General features: G+C 52.1%; 2 protein-coding genes across 2 annotated transcripts in view; both read right to left on the bottom strand.

Moving 5' to 3' along the window:
• kcp (kielin cysteine rich BMP regulator) overlaps positions 1-16,087 on the bottom strand; it is a 40,470-nt gene extending 24,383 nt beyond the window's left edge. The window contains exons 1-10 of the mRNA XM_030366368.1: positions 15,610-16,087; positions 14,368-14,918; positions 14,067-14,139; positions 12,589-12,821; positions 11,918-12,089; positions 3,323-3,405; positions 2,512-2,605; positions 2,223-2,302; positions 1,977-2,062; positions 696-786 (exon numbers count right to left, since the gene is read on the bottom strand). Of these exons, the coding sequence (XP_030222228.1) occupies positions 696-786; positions 1,977-2,062; positions 2,223-2,302; positions 2,512-2,605; positions 3,323-3,405; positions 11,918-12,089; positions 12,589-12,821; positions 14,067-14,139; positions 14,368-14,918; positions 15,610-15,709 (1,563 nt within the window). The 5' untranslated portion in view covers positions 15,710-16,087. The remainder of the gene's footprint in view (positions 1-695; positions 787-1,976; positions 2,063-2,222; positions 2,303-2,511; positions 2,606-3,322; positions 3,406-11,917; positions 12,090-12,588; positions 12,822-14,066; positions 14,140-14,367; positions 14,919-15,609) is intronic.
• On the bottom strand, positions 5,128-11,747 carry LOC115550957 (uncharacterized). The gene is made up of 4 exons (XM_030366367.1): positions 10,275-11,747; positions 8,770-9,089; positions 6,929-8,139; positions 5,128-6,828 (listed from the first exon to the last, which is right to left on the bottom strand). Exons 2-4 carry the CDS (start codon positions 8,911-8,913, stop codon positions 6,636-6,638), a joined length of 1,548 nt encoding a protein of 515 aa, XP_030222227.1. The 5' UTR covers positions 8,914-9,089; positions 10,275-11,747; the 3' UTR covers positions 5,128-6,635.
• Positions 16,088-17,500: the final 1,413 nt, after the last annotated feature.

Here is a 17,500-nt window from a genome sequence, read left to right as displayed (position 1 = left end):
ACTGTGCCAAGAAGACTCGCTACCGGCCTGGCACTGCAAGGTTCCTGTCGGCCAAGCAGGGTGGGACGACCCTCCATGGACGGGAGGCCAGCGGGGCCCGGTGGAGGTGTTGGAGGCCCAGTAGAGGGTTGCTAATCCCTCTGACCTATTTAATATCCCTAATACCACAGGACAGACACAGGGACTCTCAGGACCTGTTGAAGAGCGCCATCTTGAGGACGGGAGGGTAAACCTTGGGCCTGACTCTTAGTGGGCCCCATGGCACCCCATGGCACTCGTCCCAAAAGGAGAGGTGCTGATGGAGGTCTCCTGACCCTAACCCCTGAACTGGGTCTTATACCGCCATGGCCCCCTGACCACCTGCTGGTCCCCAGTGGGATAGTGCCATCACTCCTCACCTCTCCACAGTGATAGCCCCACACACACACACACACACACACACACACACACACACACACACACACACACACACACACACACACACACACACACACACACACACACACACACACACACACATAAACTGACTATGGAAAGCGCTTTTGGTGTTGTAAAACATATAAATGCAATAAATGATTACTGTTATTAAATGGTCATAGTGACGGCTCCCACAGGTCAGGTCAGGTGTCCTGTGTTCTTCGCTCCACGGATCACCTGTGGAGGACCGCAGTGTTGCTGTCGTCATGGTTACTCACCGAGCACCGGCAGCGGAGGCAGGGATCCGCCCCGGACGGGACGTCCTGTCCGTCCTGATACACCTCCGTCCCGTGTTCACACTGTCCGCAGCTGCAGGGAGCAGACACCAGAGGACACGTTGCACACTGCACGACCACAGGGAGCAGACACCAGAGGACACGTTGCACACTGCACGACCACAGGGAGCAGACACCAGAGGACACGTTGCACACTGCACGACCACAGGGAGCAGACACCAGAGGACACGTTGCACACTGCACGACCACAGGGAGCAGACACCAGAGGACACGTTGCACACTGCACGACCACAGGGAGCAGACACCAGAGGACACGTTGCACACTGCACGACCACAGGGAGCAGACACCAGAGGACACGTTGCACACTGCACGACCACAGGGAGCAGACACCAGAGGACACGTTGCACACTGCACGACCACAGGGAGCAGACACCAGAGGACACGTTGCACACTGCACGACCACAGGGAGCAGACACCAGAGGACACGTTGCACACTGCACGACCACAGGGAGCAGACACCAGAGGACACGTTGCACACTGCACGACCACAGGGAGCAGACACCAGAGGACACGTTGCACACTGCACGACCACAGGGAGCAGACACCAGAGGACACGTTGCACACTGCACGACCACAGGGAGCAGACACCAGAGGACACGTTGCACACTGCACGACCACAGGGAGCAGACACCAGAGGACACGTTGCACACTGCACGACCACAGGGAGCAGACACCAGAGGACACGTTGCACACTGCACGACCACAGGGAGCAGACACCAGAGGACACGTTGCACACTGCACGACCACAGGGAGCAGACACCAGAGGACACGTTGCACACTGCACGACCACAGGGAGCAGACACCAGAGGACACGTTGCACACTGCACGACCACAGGGAGCAGACACCAGAGGACACGTTGCACACTGCACGACTGCAGCGTGGAACGTTATGCTCCAGCGGCCGTGACACCCCAAAGGGCTCTGCAGGTGATGCATGCACGCGCATCCAACCTATTTAAAGGTGCAGTGTACTAAAGGGATAAGTTCTGTGACATCCTGTTACAGATAAAGACAAGATGTCATTTTCTAGGGTGTGAGTTTGATGCACCCCTGTATCTCCAAGCGTGGACACTGTGGATATATACACCATGGTACTGGAGTACAGTCACAGCTGGAGACGGATGTGTGAGTGTTATCCGGTCGATGGACGGCAGCAGTGCGGACGGAGACGCAGGTGGCCGGCGATGCTGTCTGTGACTTACGAGGGGCAGCAGTCTCCATGGCGATGCACCGGGCTCAGACAGGGGGGGGTCGGGCAGGAGAGCGCAGCGCACGCAATGTTACCCTCCTGCAGGGGGGGGAGAACCAAGTCATCCTCAACAGTGGTCCTGTGTGTGTGTGTGTGTGTGTGTGTGTGTGTGTGTGTGTGTGTGTGTGTGTGTGTGTGTGTGTGTGTGTGTGTGCGTGTGTAAAAGAGACAAGAGAGAGGATAAGGAATGCTGTCTGACCACACATGTACACGTCTGACAACGGTCTCCGAAGGGGATTGATGCGCCGTTGGGGAAATCCCGTCCATTTAGACCACAACCTGCGACACACACACACACACACACACACACACACACACACACACACACACACACACACACACACACACACACACACACACACACACACACACACACACACACACACACACACAGTGTATAAGATGGCAGCAGCCCCACTGAGCTCCCTGGCTCCCGGGGCTGTAGAGACGGCGCCCTGGCTCCCGGGGCTGTAGAGACGGCGTCCTACCGTCACACACCGGGCAGCAGGCGTCAGCCGCAGCCGAGGCCGGGCTGGTGCAGGACGTCCGACAGCTCTCCCGCTCGCAGAGCGCCTGGCCCCCCTGGAGAGGGGACACACACCAACCAACCCCTCGGTACACTGGCACTCATCACCTGGATGTCTGTGTGCTGTCTATAGTGTCTGCTTCATTAGGATAGCGTGAGGCCAGAAGAGAAATATCATTTATTTTTATTTTTATTCAACCGTTATTTAACCAGGAAAAGGTCCCATTGAGTTACAATGACTCTTCTCCTAGGGACTCCTGGCCAAGACAGGATTCTTATTTAGGAAAATCTGAGGAAAATGTAGCTTATGTATACTATATCTCTATATATAATTTGGGATGAAAAGAGATAAAATGTTATGATACGACTTAGGATGATGTTTTATTCAAATGATGATGTTTTATCTAAAGGTGCGTTCACCAGAGATGCGTTCAGACGCTGGAGAAACCGTGGCAGCGGTTTCAGGAGAGGAGGGGTGGAGGGCGGCGGAAGAGACTGGCTTTGAAGTCGAAGCCGTTTGAACTAATTCAAAGACGCAAAGCGTCGCCCAATAGACTCGCAGTACAGTTCAGGAAGACGAAATGTCTTAAGCTGTGGCTGATGTTGTGTGGTTTTTAGAGAACACCTGACGCAGCGACAGACACTAAGTCTTCACGCGCCTCGAGCGAACGCAGATCTTAGTGTAGAGCAGAGTGTACAGTAGTGTTAACACGGCCGATAGCTGAGCTGTATAGCTGGAACAGTTCTACTGATGAGGAGTCAGACACACGCACCTCACAGCTGCACACATCACAGGGACTAAAAGCCGGTCTCCACTTTGATCCACTCTCATATCGGACCCCTGTGTGGACACAGCCTGCACACACACACACACACACACACACACACACACACACACACACACACACACACACACACACACACACACACACACACACACAACACAGCAGTTAGCACTGGGAGAGCTGCATACTTCATCAAAGTCTTAATACACACACACACACACAAACACATCATGGAACGATGAGGATGATAACGATAAATATATTATGATGAAAAGCAGCATTAGAAATGAAATGCTCGTCAACGTGGGTTAGTTATGAGGGACATGGCTGCTATTGACCGGCCTCGTGCAGGGTGGTGAATGATGACCTCTGACCTTTGCATCGCTGGCAGCATTCTCCAGGTACGCTCTCCGTCGGGGAGCAGAGGAGACGGGGGCAGGAGACGGGGGCGCAGTCCTTCTGACCCCCCTGCAGGCAGTGGGGGTGGTGGGAACGTTAGTCATACACGTGGTTCAATTTGATGTGTGTGTGTGTGTGCGTATGCGTGTGTGTGTGTGTGTATGCGTGTGTGTGTGTGTGTGTGTGCATGTGTGTGTGTTACTCCTCAGAGACTCACCCTGCAGGTGCAGGTCACACACCCATCTGCAGTGGAAACGTTTTGCTGAACCCCGTCCCGATCGCAACCTGAGGGCGACATCCAACAACAGTGACTCCACACGTAAACACTGTGCGTGTGTGTGTGTGCGTGCGTGTGTGTATGTGCAGGATGTATAAAAGGTGCACCCGTCCTGCTGGAAAACAGCTCAACCGCATCCGAGGAGATAAGAGCGGCAACATATTTATCAATGAATCCTTAATTTCATCACGCTATATTCGCTTGTTTATGCATTTCTCTTCCAGCCCATCCCTCCCTCTCTCCCTCCCTCCCTCCCTCCCTCCCTCCCTCCCTCTCTCCCTCCCTCTCTCCCTCCCTCTCTCCCTCTCTCTCTACACTCTCCTCTTCTGTTCCCGGTCAGACCATCTCCCCACGCTCCCGGGGGAACATCTGGCTCTGCTTTGGGCCCAGTAAACACAGGAGGGACCACGAGGGGCTGATGTAATGCTCCCCCCCGCCCCCGGGCTGGGGTTCAGCGCTGGGGGAGCCAGGGGAGGCCGCAGCAGACCCCCAGCTGTGGAACCACGACGGCTGAGGACTCCATTAGCCCCGAGCGGTTCGTTACGGAGGGAGAAGAGCAGGCGCGGGTCGCTCTTAATGAGACGGGATCAGGATTCCCTCCGCTAGCTTTTGCTTGGATTCGTTCATTATTTGGTTTGGGCGGTCACTGTTGGGGAATGAACCTGAACGGGGGGGGGGTCAAACATCTGAGTCATGCCGTGTCGTTTCAGTGGATATTTGTTTTATTAAAACCATTGGATCGAGGAAAGGAGGCGGTGTAAGAAAGGATGTGAGTGTGTTTTTGTGTGCACGAGAAAGACAGAGAGAGAGAGAGAGAGAGAGAGAGAGAGAGAGAGAGAGAGAGAGAGAGAGAGAGAGAGAGACAGAGACAGAGACAGAGACAGAGAGAGACAGAGACAGAGAGAGAGAGAGACAGAGAGACAGAGAGACAGAGACAAAGACAGAGACAGAGAGAGACAGAGAGGGAGAGAGAGAGAGAGAGAGAGAGAGAGAGAGAGAGAGAGAGAGAGAGAGAGAGACAGAGAGGGGAGAGAGAGGCAGAGAGGCAGAGAGAGAGAGAGTGAGAGAGAGAGTGGGGAGAGAGGGAGAGAGAGAGAGGCAGAGAGAGAGAGAGAGAGAGAGAGAGAGAGAGAGAGAGAGAGAGAGAGAGAGAGAGAGAGAGAGAGAGAGAGAGAGAGAGAGGGTGGGGGGACATAATAATAGAGAGCGGGGTTAGCGAGGCTGCCTACTGTGTCAGCAGCCAACAGGCATTTCCTCTGAGCAAGCATGCATAAGATCAAAGTGTCGTGGCGGTCGTGTGCGTCCATGGGTGTCTATCCAGTGGAGGTCTTCCCATGGGGGCTCGGGGCAAACACATGCACAAACAATTAGAGAGAGTCGGGAGATGGGTGAAAGGGGGACCGCGGGAGAGGACAGAGCGACTAGACACTGGCTTTATAAACTATTCCCTCCCGACAGTGACTCAGTGTGTGTGCGTCCAATCAGCGCGTCGTTATCATTTACAATATACATGAAAACTTGGGAAGAAACCTGAAGAAGAGCTAAACATACTACTGGGGGGACAAGAGCCTTAAAACGGTTTCCTTGACATTTAGAGTATTTTTTATGCCTTCAACTCTAAATATTTGAATCCCCTGCACTTTCTTCATGCCTAATGAGGTCATTTCCACAGAGGGTAGGCTGAGAGAGTGTCTCATAATAGACCTCCCTCTGTCTAACCCGATTGACATGAATCAAAACAAAATGGCAATTCAATATCTTGGTTCATCACAAATATGAATGGAAAAGCATGCATAACTTTGAAGACTAAATCTGGGGGAATAAATCATCTGACTACATCTCGTGGCCTCTCAAAAATATCTGCTCCCATTATAATGTGTCAAAATGCATTCGATGCGCTGATTCTGCCTACGAGGATGTAGCAAGAGCATGCCTGCCACAAATGCAGTAAATGTGTGGCAAATGTGACAGTAGCACTTTGATCTTTGAGGTAAGACATTTTGTCAGGCACTTTTACAACCTTATTTCCCCACAAACTCTGAACTGACACAAAACACCTTGATTCCAAAAGACAAAATTGCTCAATTAGGGTAGTATTGTTGACATTGACGGGGGAAGCGTGCTTGCACTAAATGCTCTTCAGCAGAATTGCTACAACAAAGAAATGTCGATGAATGGCGTCGGTAAGAGATGCCCTGCGGTTCAGATGGATTTGATCCTTCAGACCGGTGTTGCCCTTTTAACTCAAATGGCTTGTCGTTCTCCTAACTTCCTGTGTAAACTCTGACCACTTCTGGTTTGAACATAAAAACACAAATGATGAGTCGCTTCAGCAAACACAGATCATTGCACCACTGGAAATCTTCTACAATCTTCATCTTGAGACTAAATTCAAACAAACCCCTGATGATCTAGTGCAACCCATGAATTGCATTCACTTAAAAAAAGAAAGTGGAGCATTGCAGCTGTAATGACGACAGCGACGGTGAAGAGTGTTGTGTTCGGGGAGAGGTTTCTGTTCTTCTAAGCTGTGCCTTCTGGGGCGAACAGAGCCAGCTGGCTGGGGGGATCTCCGGGGTTCTCTCGCTGTTCACACGGAGAGCATCCTGGGGTCAACTCTAGTGGTTACCAGCCGTCGCATTCGACATGGTTTCCCGTCGCGGGGTCCAGCCACTCGGTGAAACACGAGCCGCAGTTGTGCATGTGGCAAATTGCCCCGGGGTAGCCATGGCAACGGGCATGCCCGCAGAGGTCAGGGCAGGTGATTGGCCCCGAGCCAAGAGGACAGCCACTGAACCAGTGGAGCTCGAAACACATCCTGTAAGAAACCAATCAAAGGCAATTTGGATCAGGCAACACACAACAAACACTGCTTTTCCCGCCGACACATTCCTCTGTCTTTCAACACTTCCTCATACCTGTCGTCCGGTGTGATGGGCAGCCACAAGTCCGTCCTATCAGGCGCCGCCGCGATGGAACCGTCGCCGTAAGCTTCCTTTCGTCCCGCCCCTTCCTCTTTCGGTCGGCCAATGGGAGCGCCGCTGGCCTGCGCGGCCGGGCTCATCCAGTCCTGCGTGGCCCAGTGGGGGGGCAGCGGGGAGACGGGGGGGCAGGCCCGGGGCACGCGGCCCAGCGCCTCGGGGCTGGACTCCAGCAGCTGCTGCTGCGTGTGGAAGTAGAAGCGCAGGTAGTGCGGCCCGCGGAAGAACCAGTTGCAGTTGTCCTTGTCGTAGCCGTCCGTCCGGAAGCCGAACGCGTCGAAGCCGCCGCTGTCCAAGCCCAGCGGGTCGAAGCCGTGCGCGCTGAACCCGCCGTCCCCGAAGTGCTCCAGCAGGACCTGCCACGTCTCCGCCTCCGTCCGGTAATCGATCGTCTCTTCTCCTCGGTGGTCTTCATCCCCCTCTCTTTTTTCTTTCCGCGTGGATTCGCCGTCCAAACGTTCGGCGAACCAGCTGACGTTGGCGCGGTTCAGTCCGTAGCGGTTGAAGCCGAACACGTTGTGCCCGTCCTTGTCAAGGAAATCGCGGTTAAACCCGTCCCGGCCGAAACCCGCCCTGTCCCACCCGCTACGGTCGTAGCCCTGGTGGTCGTAGCCCTCCTCGTCGAAACCGAATCCGTTAAGGGCTCCGCCGTCCACGCGGTCGTGGTTTGCGTTGCGTTTGCCGAACCCTTGCTTCTTATCCCTTCGTGGGTCATCTGACTCCGTGCGGTTGACGGGATGGGTGTGTGTCTGCGCCGGCGTCACGTTGCACGGCGCGCCGATGGTGATCGGAACGTACACAACGCAGAGCTGGGCCGGGGAGGACAGGACGTCGTCGGGGGCGACGTCAAACGGCTTCATCCTCATGTGTCTGTGGGGAGCGGGAAAGAGCGCGTCACGGCCGTGGTCGTCCTCCCCGGGACCGGCTCCGTGGAGACGCTGGTGTCTCTCCTGCCATTGGGCCCAGATCTTGTCGATGAAGGCCATATGTGAGAGGTAGAGGGGGTCGTAGGCGGCCAGAGGGGACCCCATGTGGCCCCCCACCCACAACCTGAAGAGCCCAGAGAATGTCTGCAGGGTGCCGGAGAACAGTTTGAAGTCGTCCAGGTTCAGAGCCATCTGAAAGTCCACAGCGTCTGGGAGCCATACCTGATTAGACACAACGACAGCACCCGAGACAGGGGTTCAACGGTCTACCTATGAAAGCACCAGCACCCCAACAACGTTGTTGTTGGGGTGCTGGTGCTCTCATAGTGACCATATCTCATTCATATATTCATATATCATATATGACCATATCTTATTTTGACCAGTAGTGAGACAAATGCATCATCATGCATTGCCTAATTCAAAGGCAACACATATATTGTGGAGATACAATACTAATCATCATGATTAGGAGGCTTAAGTGTTCAGAGTACAGCCGGACACATGGCTCTAAACAACTGAATGGGCTGGAGACTAAAGGCTCGGTTATGGTTCCAAGTCGACGCAGCGCAAGGGGGTTTAGGGACCCCTTACGTCCTTGCGGACCCTCCTTGCGTCCACCGCAAGGGCCGGACGTGCGCCTCCCAAAAATTGTAACCTTGCGTCAAGGCGACGCAGAAGCAAGCGCTGTGATTGGTCAGCTCACTATAACCCGACGCAGAACCAAAACAGGTTCAGGACGGCGCCGAAGCGTCTTCGTGGTCATTGCGCTGCGTCGACGTGGAACCATAACTGAGCCCTGAGACACGGCGGCTGGCGGTGGAAGACGTGCGGTAGGAGGGTTGGTCAAACCGAAGTGTTGAAGCGCCGGCGGAGGCAGGGGCTCCAGCGGGAGCGGCCCGAGGCGCCGCTGAAGGGGTGCTGGCGGACGCAGTCGGACCCCGGCTCCCCGTCCGCCCCGAACAGACCGGCCTGCCACGCCTCCGAGGACGCCATGGAGCCCGAGTCCACCGTCCACTCGAAATACGGAACGGCCAGTTGGCACGGCGACAGAGACTGCAGCTCGCGCTCCAGGAGACGCAGGAAGTAGCGGTGCCAGGGCAGGAAGTCGGCGTGACCCCCCGCCTGGGGAGAGAACTCGGCCCTGAGCTGGACGAAGTCCCCCCATGTCGCTACGTGCATGTGCGTTTAGTGCAACACACACGCACACACACACACACACACACACACACACACACACACACACACACACACACACACACACACACACACACACACACACACACACACACACACACACACACACACGTAAAGGCATGATCACCCATTCGTGAACTATGGCTTTAACTAACTAACTATGGTTTTTAACATGCATTAAAAACAAAAGGTTTGACACACTTAAAAAACGACATTCTTTTGTTTTCTGTCTTGTAAATGTTTAAGCTGCTGCTTAACCAATGATATGATTGAAGCTGTTTTTTTTTTTTTTTTTTAATGAGTAAACCACATAGTAAACTATAAGTGGCATCCATTAAAGACCTCTTGTGTCAGACGGTATGCAAGATGCGTAACGTTCCGCGTCGCTACTCAGAGACCTTTACATGACCCTTGTGCCGGTCGCAAACCTACTCCTACGTGAAGACGTGCGGTTAACCCAGAGATTGGTGACGCATCGCTTGGAGGTTCACCTCAACCAAACACATATCTCTATAAACAGATACCTGCATGTGAAGGCCGAATCTCGCGGTAAGACTTAAGTATCTGAACAGCACTGGTTTCCGTTTTTGGTTTGTTTGTAGTCCAAGTAGCATTGACAAATAACGTATGAGCAAGCATTAGCTGACAGGTAACCAGTCCGTTTAGGGAGCAACAATCTCGGAACCCATTGGCTATCGTCTCATGACGATTATGCTATTTATTATCTTCGACATCTGTTTATAGAGATAAGCCGAAATGAAAAATATCTCCAAAGAAATCATCAATCATCATTAGACGATAGTCTATGGTTTCCGAGATTAACAAATCCGATAACATATCTTCAATGGTGCTGGCAGGCGTGTCAGTTCATGTACACTTGGGAGTCAGAAACGCTTCACTGCCCATGTGTGTGTTCCCATTAACTTCACGTGGAAGTATAAATGCTGGAAGATCTGCGAAGATCTGCGTTGTGTGTCGATCCCGGTATCATGCTGAGAAGGAGCACTCTAAATCCATCTTAACACATTCCATCTGAGCAGCTAACCTACATGAAAATGTTAATGTTTAAAGTCTCAGTCTCAATCAATTATTAACTGCTTAGCCTCGCAAACCTAGCATTGCACGTACGGCAGTTACTCTGTGATGTAGCCTTTGCATACCTGGTTTAGCATGCAGTCTTCTGACAGCGCGCTGGTAAAGCTTCACTTCTTTCACCGTCAGGTCTCTGATCTCCTTCCGCCGGGTCGAGTGTGCACAAACAAAGTCTCCGTTTCCCCCGCCGACGGCGCACACGCCCTCCACACAGCCTCGCCTCAGCCTCTGGCTGTACTGCCCGGGGTGCTGGTTCTGCCGGGAGAGGCAGGCACATCCGTCCCCGCAGCCAACCTCCGAACACTTATCCCCGGGGGAGAAGCTCACCACCGCAGCCCCCCCGGGAAGGCCCTTCACCAGGGCCCGGCAGCGAGGACGGGACAGGTACTTGCAGGTGTACAGGAAGTGGGAGTCTTCATCGCAGTTCCCCTCCACACTCTTACTCGGGATGGCGTTGGATACGTTGTGTTTGATTCGCCAGGAGTCAACCTGGCCAGTGAAGGGGTGCTTGGGTTTGGGTTTACGGATGCAGCAGGCGCCCAGGAGGCACTGGTCCCTGCAGGCGCTGTGGGAGGGGAAGTTGTTGCGGCTGGACCCAGAGCAGAATAAGAAGACTTCACAGAGACCCGAGATGGGATTAAAAGCCCATCGGTGTTGAATCGAGCGTCTGCCCTCACAGACTTTCTCTGGCCTGGGTTCCCAGCATGCCTAGAGACGGAGAGGAGTGCAGGAAACCTCTTACGGCCTCTTACCTGTCATGCTTAGCCCCCATCCTAACTCCTTATATGGCCACAGCACAAATAAACGAGCAGTATAACTTAGGGACAACATGGACTACCAACATGAGCACACACAGACTGATTTAGGTCAGTCCCAAACCAACCGACCGACAAACCAACTGACATGCGACAGGCAGACACAAAGCTATGGTTTCTAAACACATAACTAATGCCATTTACACCACTGGCCTACCAATAAATACCTACCTGTATTGAGCATCTACTAAGAGAAACACAAGGCAAGCACTAAATAACTATAGGCTACAAGGAGACTAATAAGCGACAACATTAAGCTTCATAAGTGGAACCTGCTAGTTTCACTTATGATTAAGACCCACCTCCAGCATTTCAAAGGTTTTGGAGACCTGTCAGGTGATGAAACATACAATTGGCATGTTTGTCATTCCAAACATGTTACCAGGAATAACAAATTTGTGCCACTTCCGAAAATGACAGGAATAAAAAAAAAAAAAAAATGCAAATACCTAAATAACCTTTATACCGTTTATCAGGGAACCAAAGCAACATTCCTTCTGATATATGGAGCCTAACTCGTCTAGTGAACACAGTGGTCTGCTGCAGCTCGGTGTGTACCTCTCTCTGCTGCCTCTGGCACACTGGGCCCTTCGTGTTCGGAGGGCAGGAGCAGCGGAATTCATTGGAAAGGTTAGAGGTCAAGGAGAGACATAGGCCTCCGTTTTGGCAAGGGCTAGACATGCAGGGGTCGAGGGAGAGAGCAGCCATCTGAAAACTAGCTACGTAACATCAGCATGGAGTTCATATTAGTGACGGGGAAGGGAAGCACAGAGGTAGCGGGCATTGGGTTTTGAAGGGAGGAAGAGAGAGTTTGTGTGTGTGTGCGTGTGCGTGTGTGTGTGTGTGTGTGTGTGTGTGACGGAGTAGAGGCAGAATTGAGTTTGGACGGTGCTCACCCACGACGATGGCCTCGCACGTGACCTGTCCCGAGGTGCAGGTACAGGCGGTGTTCGAGAGGGTCTGCCAGCGATGCCCCTCCTCCACCTCTCGCCCCTCCCACGTGCACTTCCGCCGCCTCACACATTCACAGCCCTCCAGGTAGTGCACGCGCGACTGGAGGTCTGTGTTCTACATGGACACACCCAAGAAGAGCCAATGATGTCCGGGGTCTGTTCGACATCACACATTCCCTTAATGTTGTCAATAAAGTACATTTGCTTGAATTATAGGTACATTGTAATGGTAAATGGACTGCATTAATATAGCGCTTTTTCTGTAACCAGTCGCCACCCAAGGCGCTTTACAATATTGCCTCACAACAATCCCCCATTCATACACACACCGACGGCGGAGTCAGCCACGCAGGGCGACAGCCAGCTGGTCGGGAGCAGTCAGGGTGAGGCATCTCGCTCAGGGACACCTCGACACTCAGCTAGTAGGAGCCAGGGATCGAACCAGCAACCTTCTGGTCACCAGCCGACCCGCTCAACCCGCGCTACTGCCGCCCCGTATAGAGTATAGAGACGGATCCAGAGCACGCTTTGGCATCATCATCACCCTAGTCTCACAAATGAGACTATAGACCAACCCCTAACATCCGTCTGTAGACACCGGTTGCGTGGTATACCTGGGCTTGGACCGCGTCCAGCAGGACGGCCATCTGCTCCAGCCTCTGCTCCAGCCCCCTCAGCCTCTCCTCCTGGGGCAGGGGCGGGGCCAGCCTCCCCCCCTGTGGATGCCCTGGAGGCCCCAGGGCCGCCCCTCTCTGGGGCGCGTCCTTCTGGAGCCGCTGCGGCCCCCGGTCGTCCAGAGGGTCCAGACCGGGGCCGGGTGTGGGCTGAGCCGGTGAGGGAGGTCCATCTGGAATGACGAGGGAAGGGACGGGGTGTTAACGGGTCAGTAGCTCAGGAGGTACAGCGGGTCAGCTGGTGACCTGAAGGCCGCCGGTTCGATCCCCGGCTCCTCCTAGCTGAGTGTCGAAGTGTCCTTGAGCAAGGCGCCTCACTGCTCCTGACGAGCCGGCTGTCGCCTTGCGTGGTTGACTCCGCCGTCGGGGAGGGAATGTGAGGCAATGTTGCGAAGCGCTTTGAGTGGCCAATAGGTTAGAAAGGCGCGGTATAAGTGCAGTCCATTTACATTACTGGGACGGGGATGGCCGCAAAAGAGAAATAACACAACAAGCATCAAAGTCAAGCCGGCCATCTCTAAAAAACCTTTTGGAGGAGGCCTGTTGGACCAGTGTGTCTAAGGGAATTTCTGCCTCAGGGAGGGTAAAGATAAGATCCGAGAAAAGCCTGCTGGACACACCCCAACAATGGTGGTCTTTGCAGGTAAACATAATCACAGAACAACCAAAGGGGTAATAAAAAGTACAGGTTTTTAAGACAACGCATCAGCATTTAAACTGAAGATGAACTGTATCCAGGCCTGTTTATGGCTTCCTTCCGCCCCACACAGACCCCACTGTGTCTGCTGCCCCCCCAGTAAACCAGCAGGCTTTACTGGGGGGGCTGTTGAATAACATCGTCCTAGGAAGCTGTAAATTACAGTGGTGCTGGCAGAGGTACAGAAAGGCACCACGGTAAGACAAAGAGTGTCTCCACACATTGTAGCCTCGGGCATGAACTTGATTGGCAGATGGAAATCCCCCCAGAAAATGCTTATATACATAGACACTTCCCTGAACATGTCTCTGAACAAGTAAACACACACACTTGCGCACACACACACACACACACACACACACACACACACACACACACACACACACGCACACACTCATTATATTTATAGTCATGCATGGGTTCATGCCAAAGTGTATTGTCGTCTGCACATGGATTTAGTTGAGACTACCCTGCGAGTCTAAACTAAATCCATGTGCAGATCATGTCATGATGCTTTGTGTCTTGGTTTTTCTCCCTCCCTCAATTACTATCTCCAAGGGATCCACAGTCCCACGTTGGAGAACTTGTATCTTCAAAGGCCCCTACCCACAGTGGGGTTATAGAGTCAGGGATCCCTTCTTCCAGAAAGGAATAGGGTTGGTTTTGACTTTGAAAGAAAAGTTAAAAACGGTCAAAAATACTGGTAAGAATAAAGGGTTACCTGTTATATTGGGACAATGCCAGGGACGCCTTCCATATGCTTTTAGGGAGATCTCAGCTGTCTTCAAGTATCCCTGCATGCACAGAGAATGTGTGGATTAATAACCGAGGCACGGGGACTTTCAACACAACACTTTATAAGAAAAGAATATGGCTGAGAATGAGAAGTGGTCTAAGACAATGACCGCAATGAGCATCTTCAGATGACGAACGAAAGGCAAACCAAATCATCCAGAGCATCCTTGGATCCTCCGATTGAAGAGGTACGTGTGGGGGGGGGGGGGGGGGGGGGGGAGACTCACGCTGAACTTGCTGTCGCTGTCCCCCATCGCGCTGCCCAGAGTCACCCTCAGGTCCCGGGGAAACGCCCTCAGGTCGACCCTCTCCTCCCCTCGGCGTCGGACGACGACCGCCTCCTCACAGTCTACAAACACACTCACTCTGTCCGGCTCCAGGCCCAGGGCGAGGCGCGCCCAGCGGGCCCCGGAGAAGGGGTTCCCTCCTGGGAGGACCAGGCTGAGCAGCCCCCCGGCACCGGGCCCCTCCAGGCTGCGGTCCAAGCGCAGGCTGCTGTTCCGGGTGGAGGAGACCAGCTGCAGCAGCGGGGAGGAGCGGGAGGAGAAGGACAGCAGGGTGGCGCTGGTGTCATGGGCCTGGCGCGCCACCAGGTGCACCCCCAGGGAGCCGGGCCCGGCCGAGGCCAGGAGGCGGGAGTACTCGGGCGGCAGGGTCAGGTGGGGGGCTTTGGGGCGGAGCTTATAGGCCGCGGTGGACCCAGAAGGATCTTCGTCGTGGATCTTGGATATGCCTTTTATGGGCTGGGACATGTTCAACGCAGCGAGTAGATCGATCACTGATAGACAGGAGCACACACACACACGCACACACACACACGCACACACGCACACACACACACAGACAAACACACAAACACACGGAATTCACAGAGAATGGAATAAAACAATGTCATGCATATACACTCAAACACACACACACCAAACACACACACACACACACACACACACACACACACACACACACACACACACACACACACACACACACACACACACACAAACACACACACACACACACACACACTCTAACTTAAACAGGGTCAGCCGGGCACACACACATATACATAAGCATAGAGAATAGGCAGGACAGTCTTCCACTCTGACCTATTCAAACTAATAATACGTGTTGTGTCCTGTCCGGTCCTATGTGACATCTTGTTCCTCTGTGGTAATTAGTGAGTGTGCCTACACATTCTTACCAGTCCACACACACATGACTGCATCAGTGATCTCAAACAGAACTCAGGACACACAAAACCGACCATCAGGATTGGACAGGAAACAATAATAACTGCTATTATCAAGCCTCTTTAAGCAAGCCAAGACTATTTTATATAAAATAACGGTTTTCCTTATTTTCTTTATATTTGTAGCATGCTATTTTAACATGTTTAGGTGATAACAGAGAAATGCTCAGATGTGATACATGTGATAAATTGCAACGTAAGCATGCTTTATTGAACCTACCATGCTCGGTGCTCTGGCCTTGCAAACAAAGCGGAAAAGTCGAAAGTATAAACACATTTATCTCCAGGAACAGAAGAGTCCTCAATTTGCCAGTCTCCATTATTTGAACCTAATAACTGGACAGAATCCCCGTAGATTACAAGTTAAGTAAATCAGCAATACTCCAGGACATCCTTGGCATTTTGTCAGGTTCAGACGTTTTTTGGCTTCTGTTGGGGCCTATTCATCAAGGACTAACGGACCTAAGTATATAAAGAAAAAAAAAAAAGACAATCACTTCCAAGGAGTTTCTCGAATACTTTTCAGTCTGACATGCAGCGCGCCTGCGAAACACGTAACATCTGGATGCGTGCAGGGTCAGAAAAGAGAGAGCAATCCGTTCTCTGCAATCACACACATATTCCCCCGAGGGCACGGTCACTTTCACTTACACACACACACACACACACACACACACACACACACACACACACACACACACACACACACACACACACACACACACACACACACACACACACACATTAACACACAGACGTGGAGACCATGGACCTATTAAAGAAGGTGGAGACTGGGCGCGGGGAGCCTGCTTCGTTGTTCCTTAATCACGCATTGAAGATAACAATGATACCGCTGCAAAAAAAACGCGGGAGAAAAGTCTTCAGGTGCAAACTTGTGATTCGACGGCTGTTTCTCCTTCGCCAGAGTCGGGTCGAGAACGGGTTCTGTCAGAGATCCACCAGAATTGTTTTGCGAATCCCAGATGGCATCTTTTGCATGGTCCCGAGACGATCCTTCACTTCTGTAGTTTTTCTTCTTTTTTGAAAAAAAAAAAAGTTGCTTCAACCCGCAGAGACTAGTGGTGTTGATTTCTGAAGACTCTCCTTTTGGTAATGAACGAAACCAGGCCTGGATGCTGGAAGGGAGCCACGAGAGAGCGGTCGAAATAGGCCCGCGCGTGCTTCTCTGTGCGTGTGTGTGCGCTTGTGGGTGTTTGCGTGTGTTTTTGAGTGCGTGTGCACGTGCGTGCGTGCGCGAAGGGCCAAAAGAAGAAGAAGAAGATTCATGTTGTTCCTCTGCGCCTATGAACTCGGTCCCCATCCGTCGGGCTACCTCTACTTTAAAAAAAGATATTTATATATTTTTTCTTATCTCTGATCTGCTCTTCGAATCACATTTCTGGAATCTGCAGGGCATGGATGAATAGCCTAACCTTTGTTTTAGGAAGAAGAGCTGAAATACTTGCTGAATATAATCTAATAATAATTGTTATGTGATTATAATATTTATATTATATCGAAAAGTGAGTTGTTCCTCCATGGACCCACCAGAGCCCCGTATTGTTCTACAGCCAACTGAGCATTGTTCGGACACAAAGGCACGCAGACGGTGTCTGGTTCTGTCTCCGGTTGATAATATCTGTTTCTAGACTGCCAGACATAACTATAGTATAACCATCTGCATACCATCTCTGAAGTATGTTGGATTTATCTCAGATTTCCACAATCCTTATACACGACTCATAGGTATATCACTACCTATAAGAAACCCAATCAGATTACAGATGACTGTGATAAAGGTAGCCTACTCAAATTATAAAGGCTACTCACAGAAACATGCTTCTAAACCAGATGTAAATATAGGGAATAGATTAGTGTCCGTGTTTTTGAAACAGGTTAATATAGCATGCATAACAGCCATTTAGAGAAAGCTCTGGTCATAAAATGTGTGAAGATGGCCCCCCAGTGGTTCAAACTTAAAACTACACCCAACCCAACAACTGAGTGCGTCTATCCCTGTACAGTACGGCGTCGGTAACCGTGTATCCTAAGGAGAATGTATTTTCAAAATATGCGTATCAGAGTGAGACACACTTAGGTTATATAGGTTA

This window comes from Gadus morhua, chromosome 9 (genome assembly GCF_902167405.1).
Source record: "Gadus morhua chromosome 9, gadMor3.0, whole genome shotgun sequence".
In the NCBI taxonomy this organism is placed as follows: domain Eukaryota; kingdom Metazoa; phylum Chordata; class Actinopteri; order Gadiformes; family Gadidae; genus Gadus; species Gadus morhua.
This window is presented reverse-complemented; position numbering and strand designations above follow the sequence as displayed.

Bases quoted from the DNA above. Each gene is read 5' to 3' on its own strand.
- LOC115550957 (XM_030366367.1), bottom strand. From the start codon at position 8,913: ATGGCGTCCTCGGAGGCGTGGCAGGCCGGTCTGTTCGGGGCGGACGGG. The intron at 8,140-8,769 runs GTTTGACCAACC...GTGTCTAATCAG, and splicing joins GCCGGCGCTTCAACACTTCG to GTATGGCTCCCAGACGCTGT. The intron at 6,829-6,928 runs GTATGAGGAAGT...GGTTTCTTACAG, and splicing joins CCCATCACACCGGACGACAG to GATGTGTTTCGAGCTCCACT.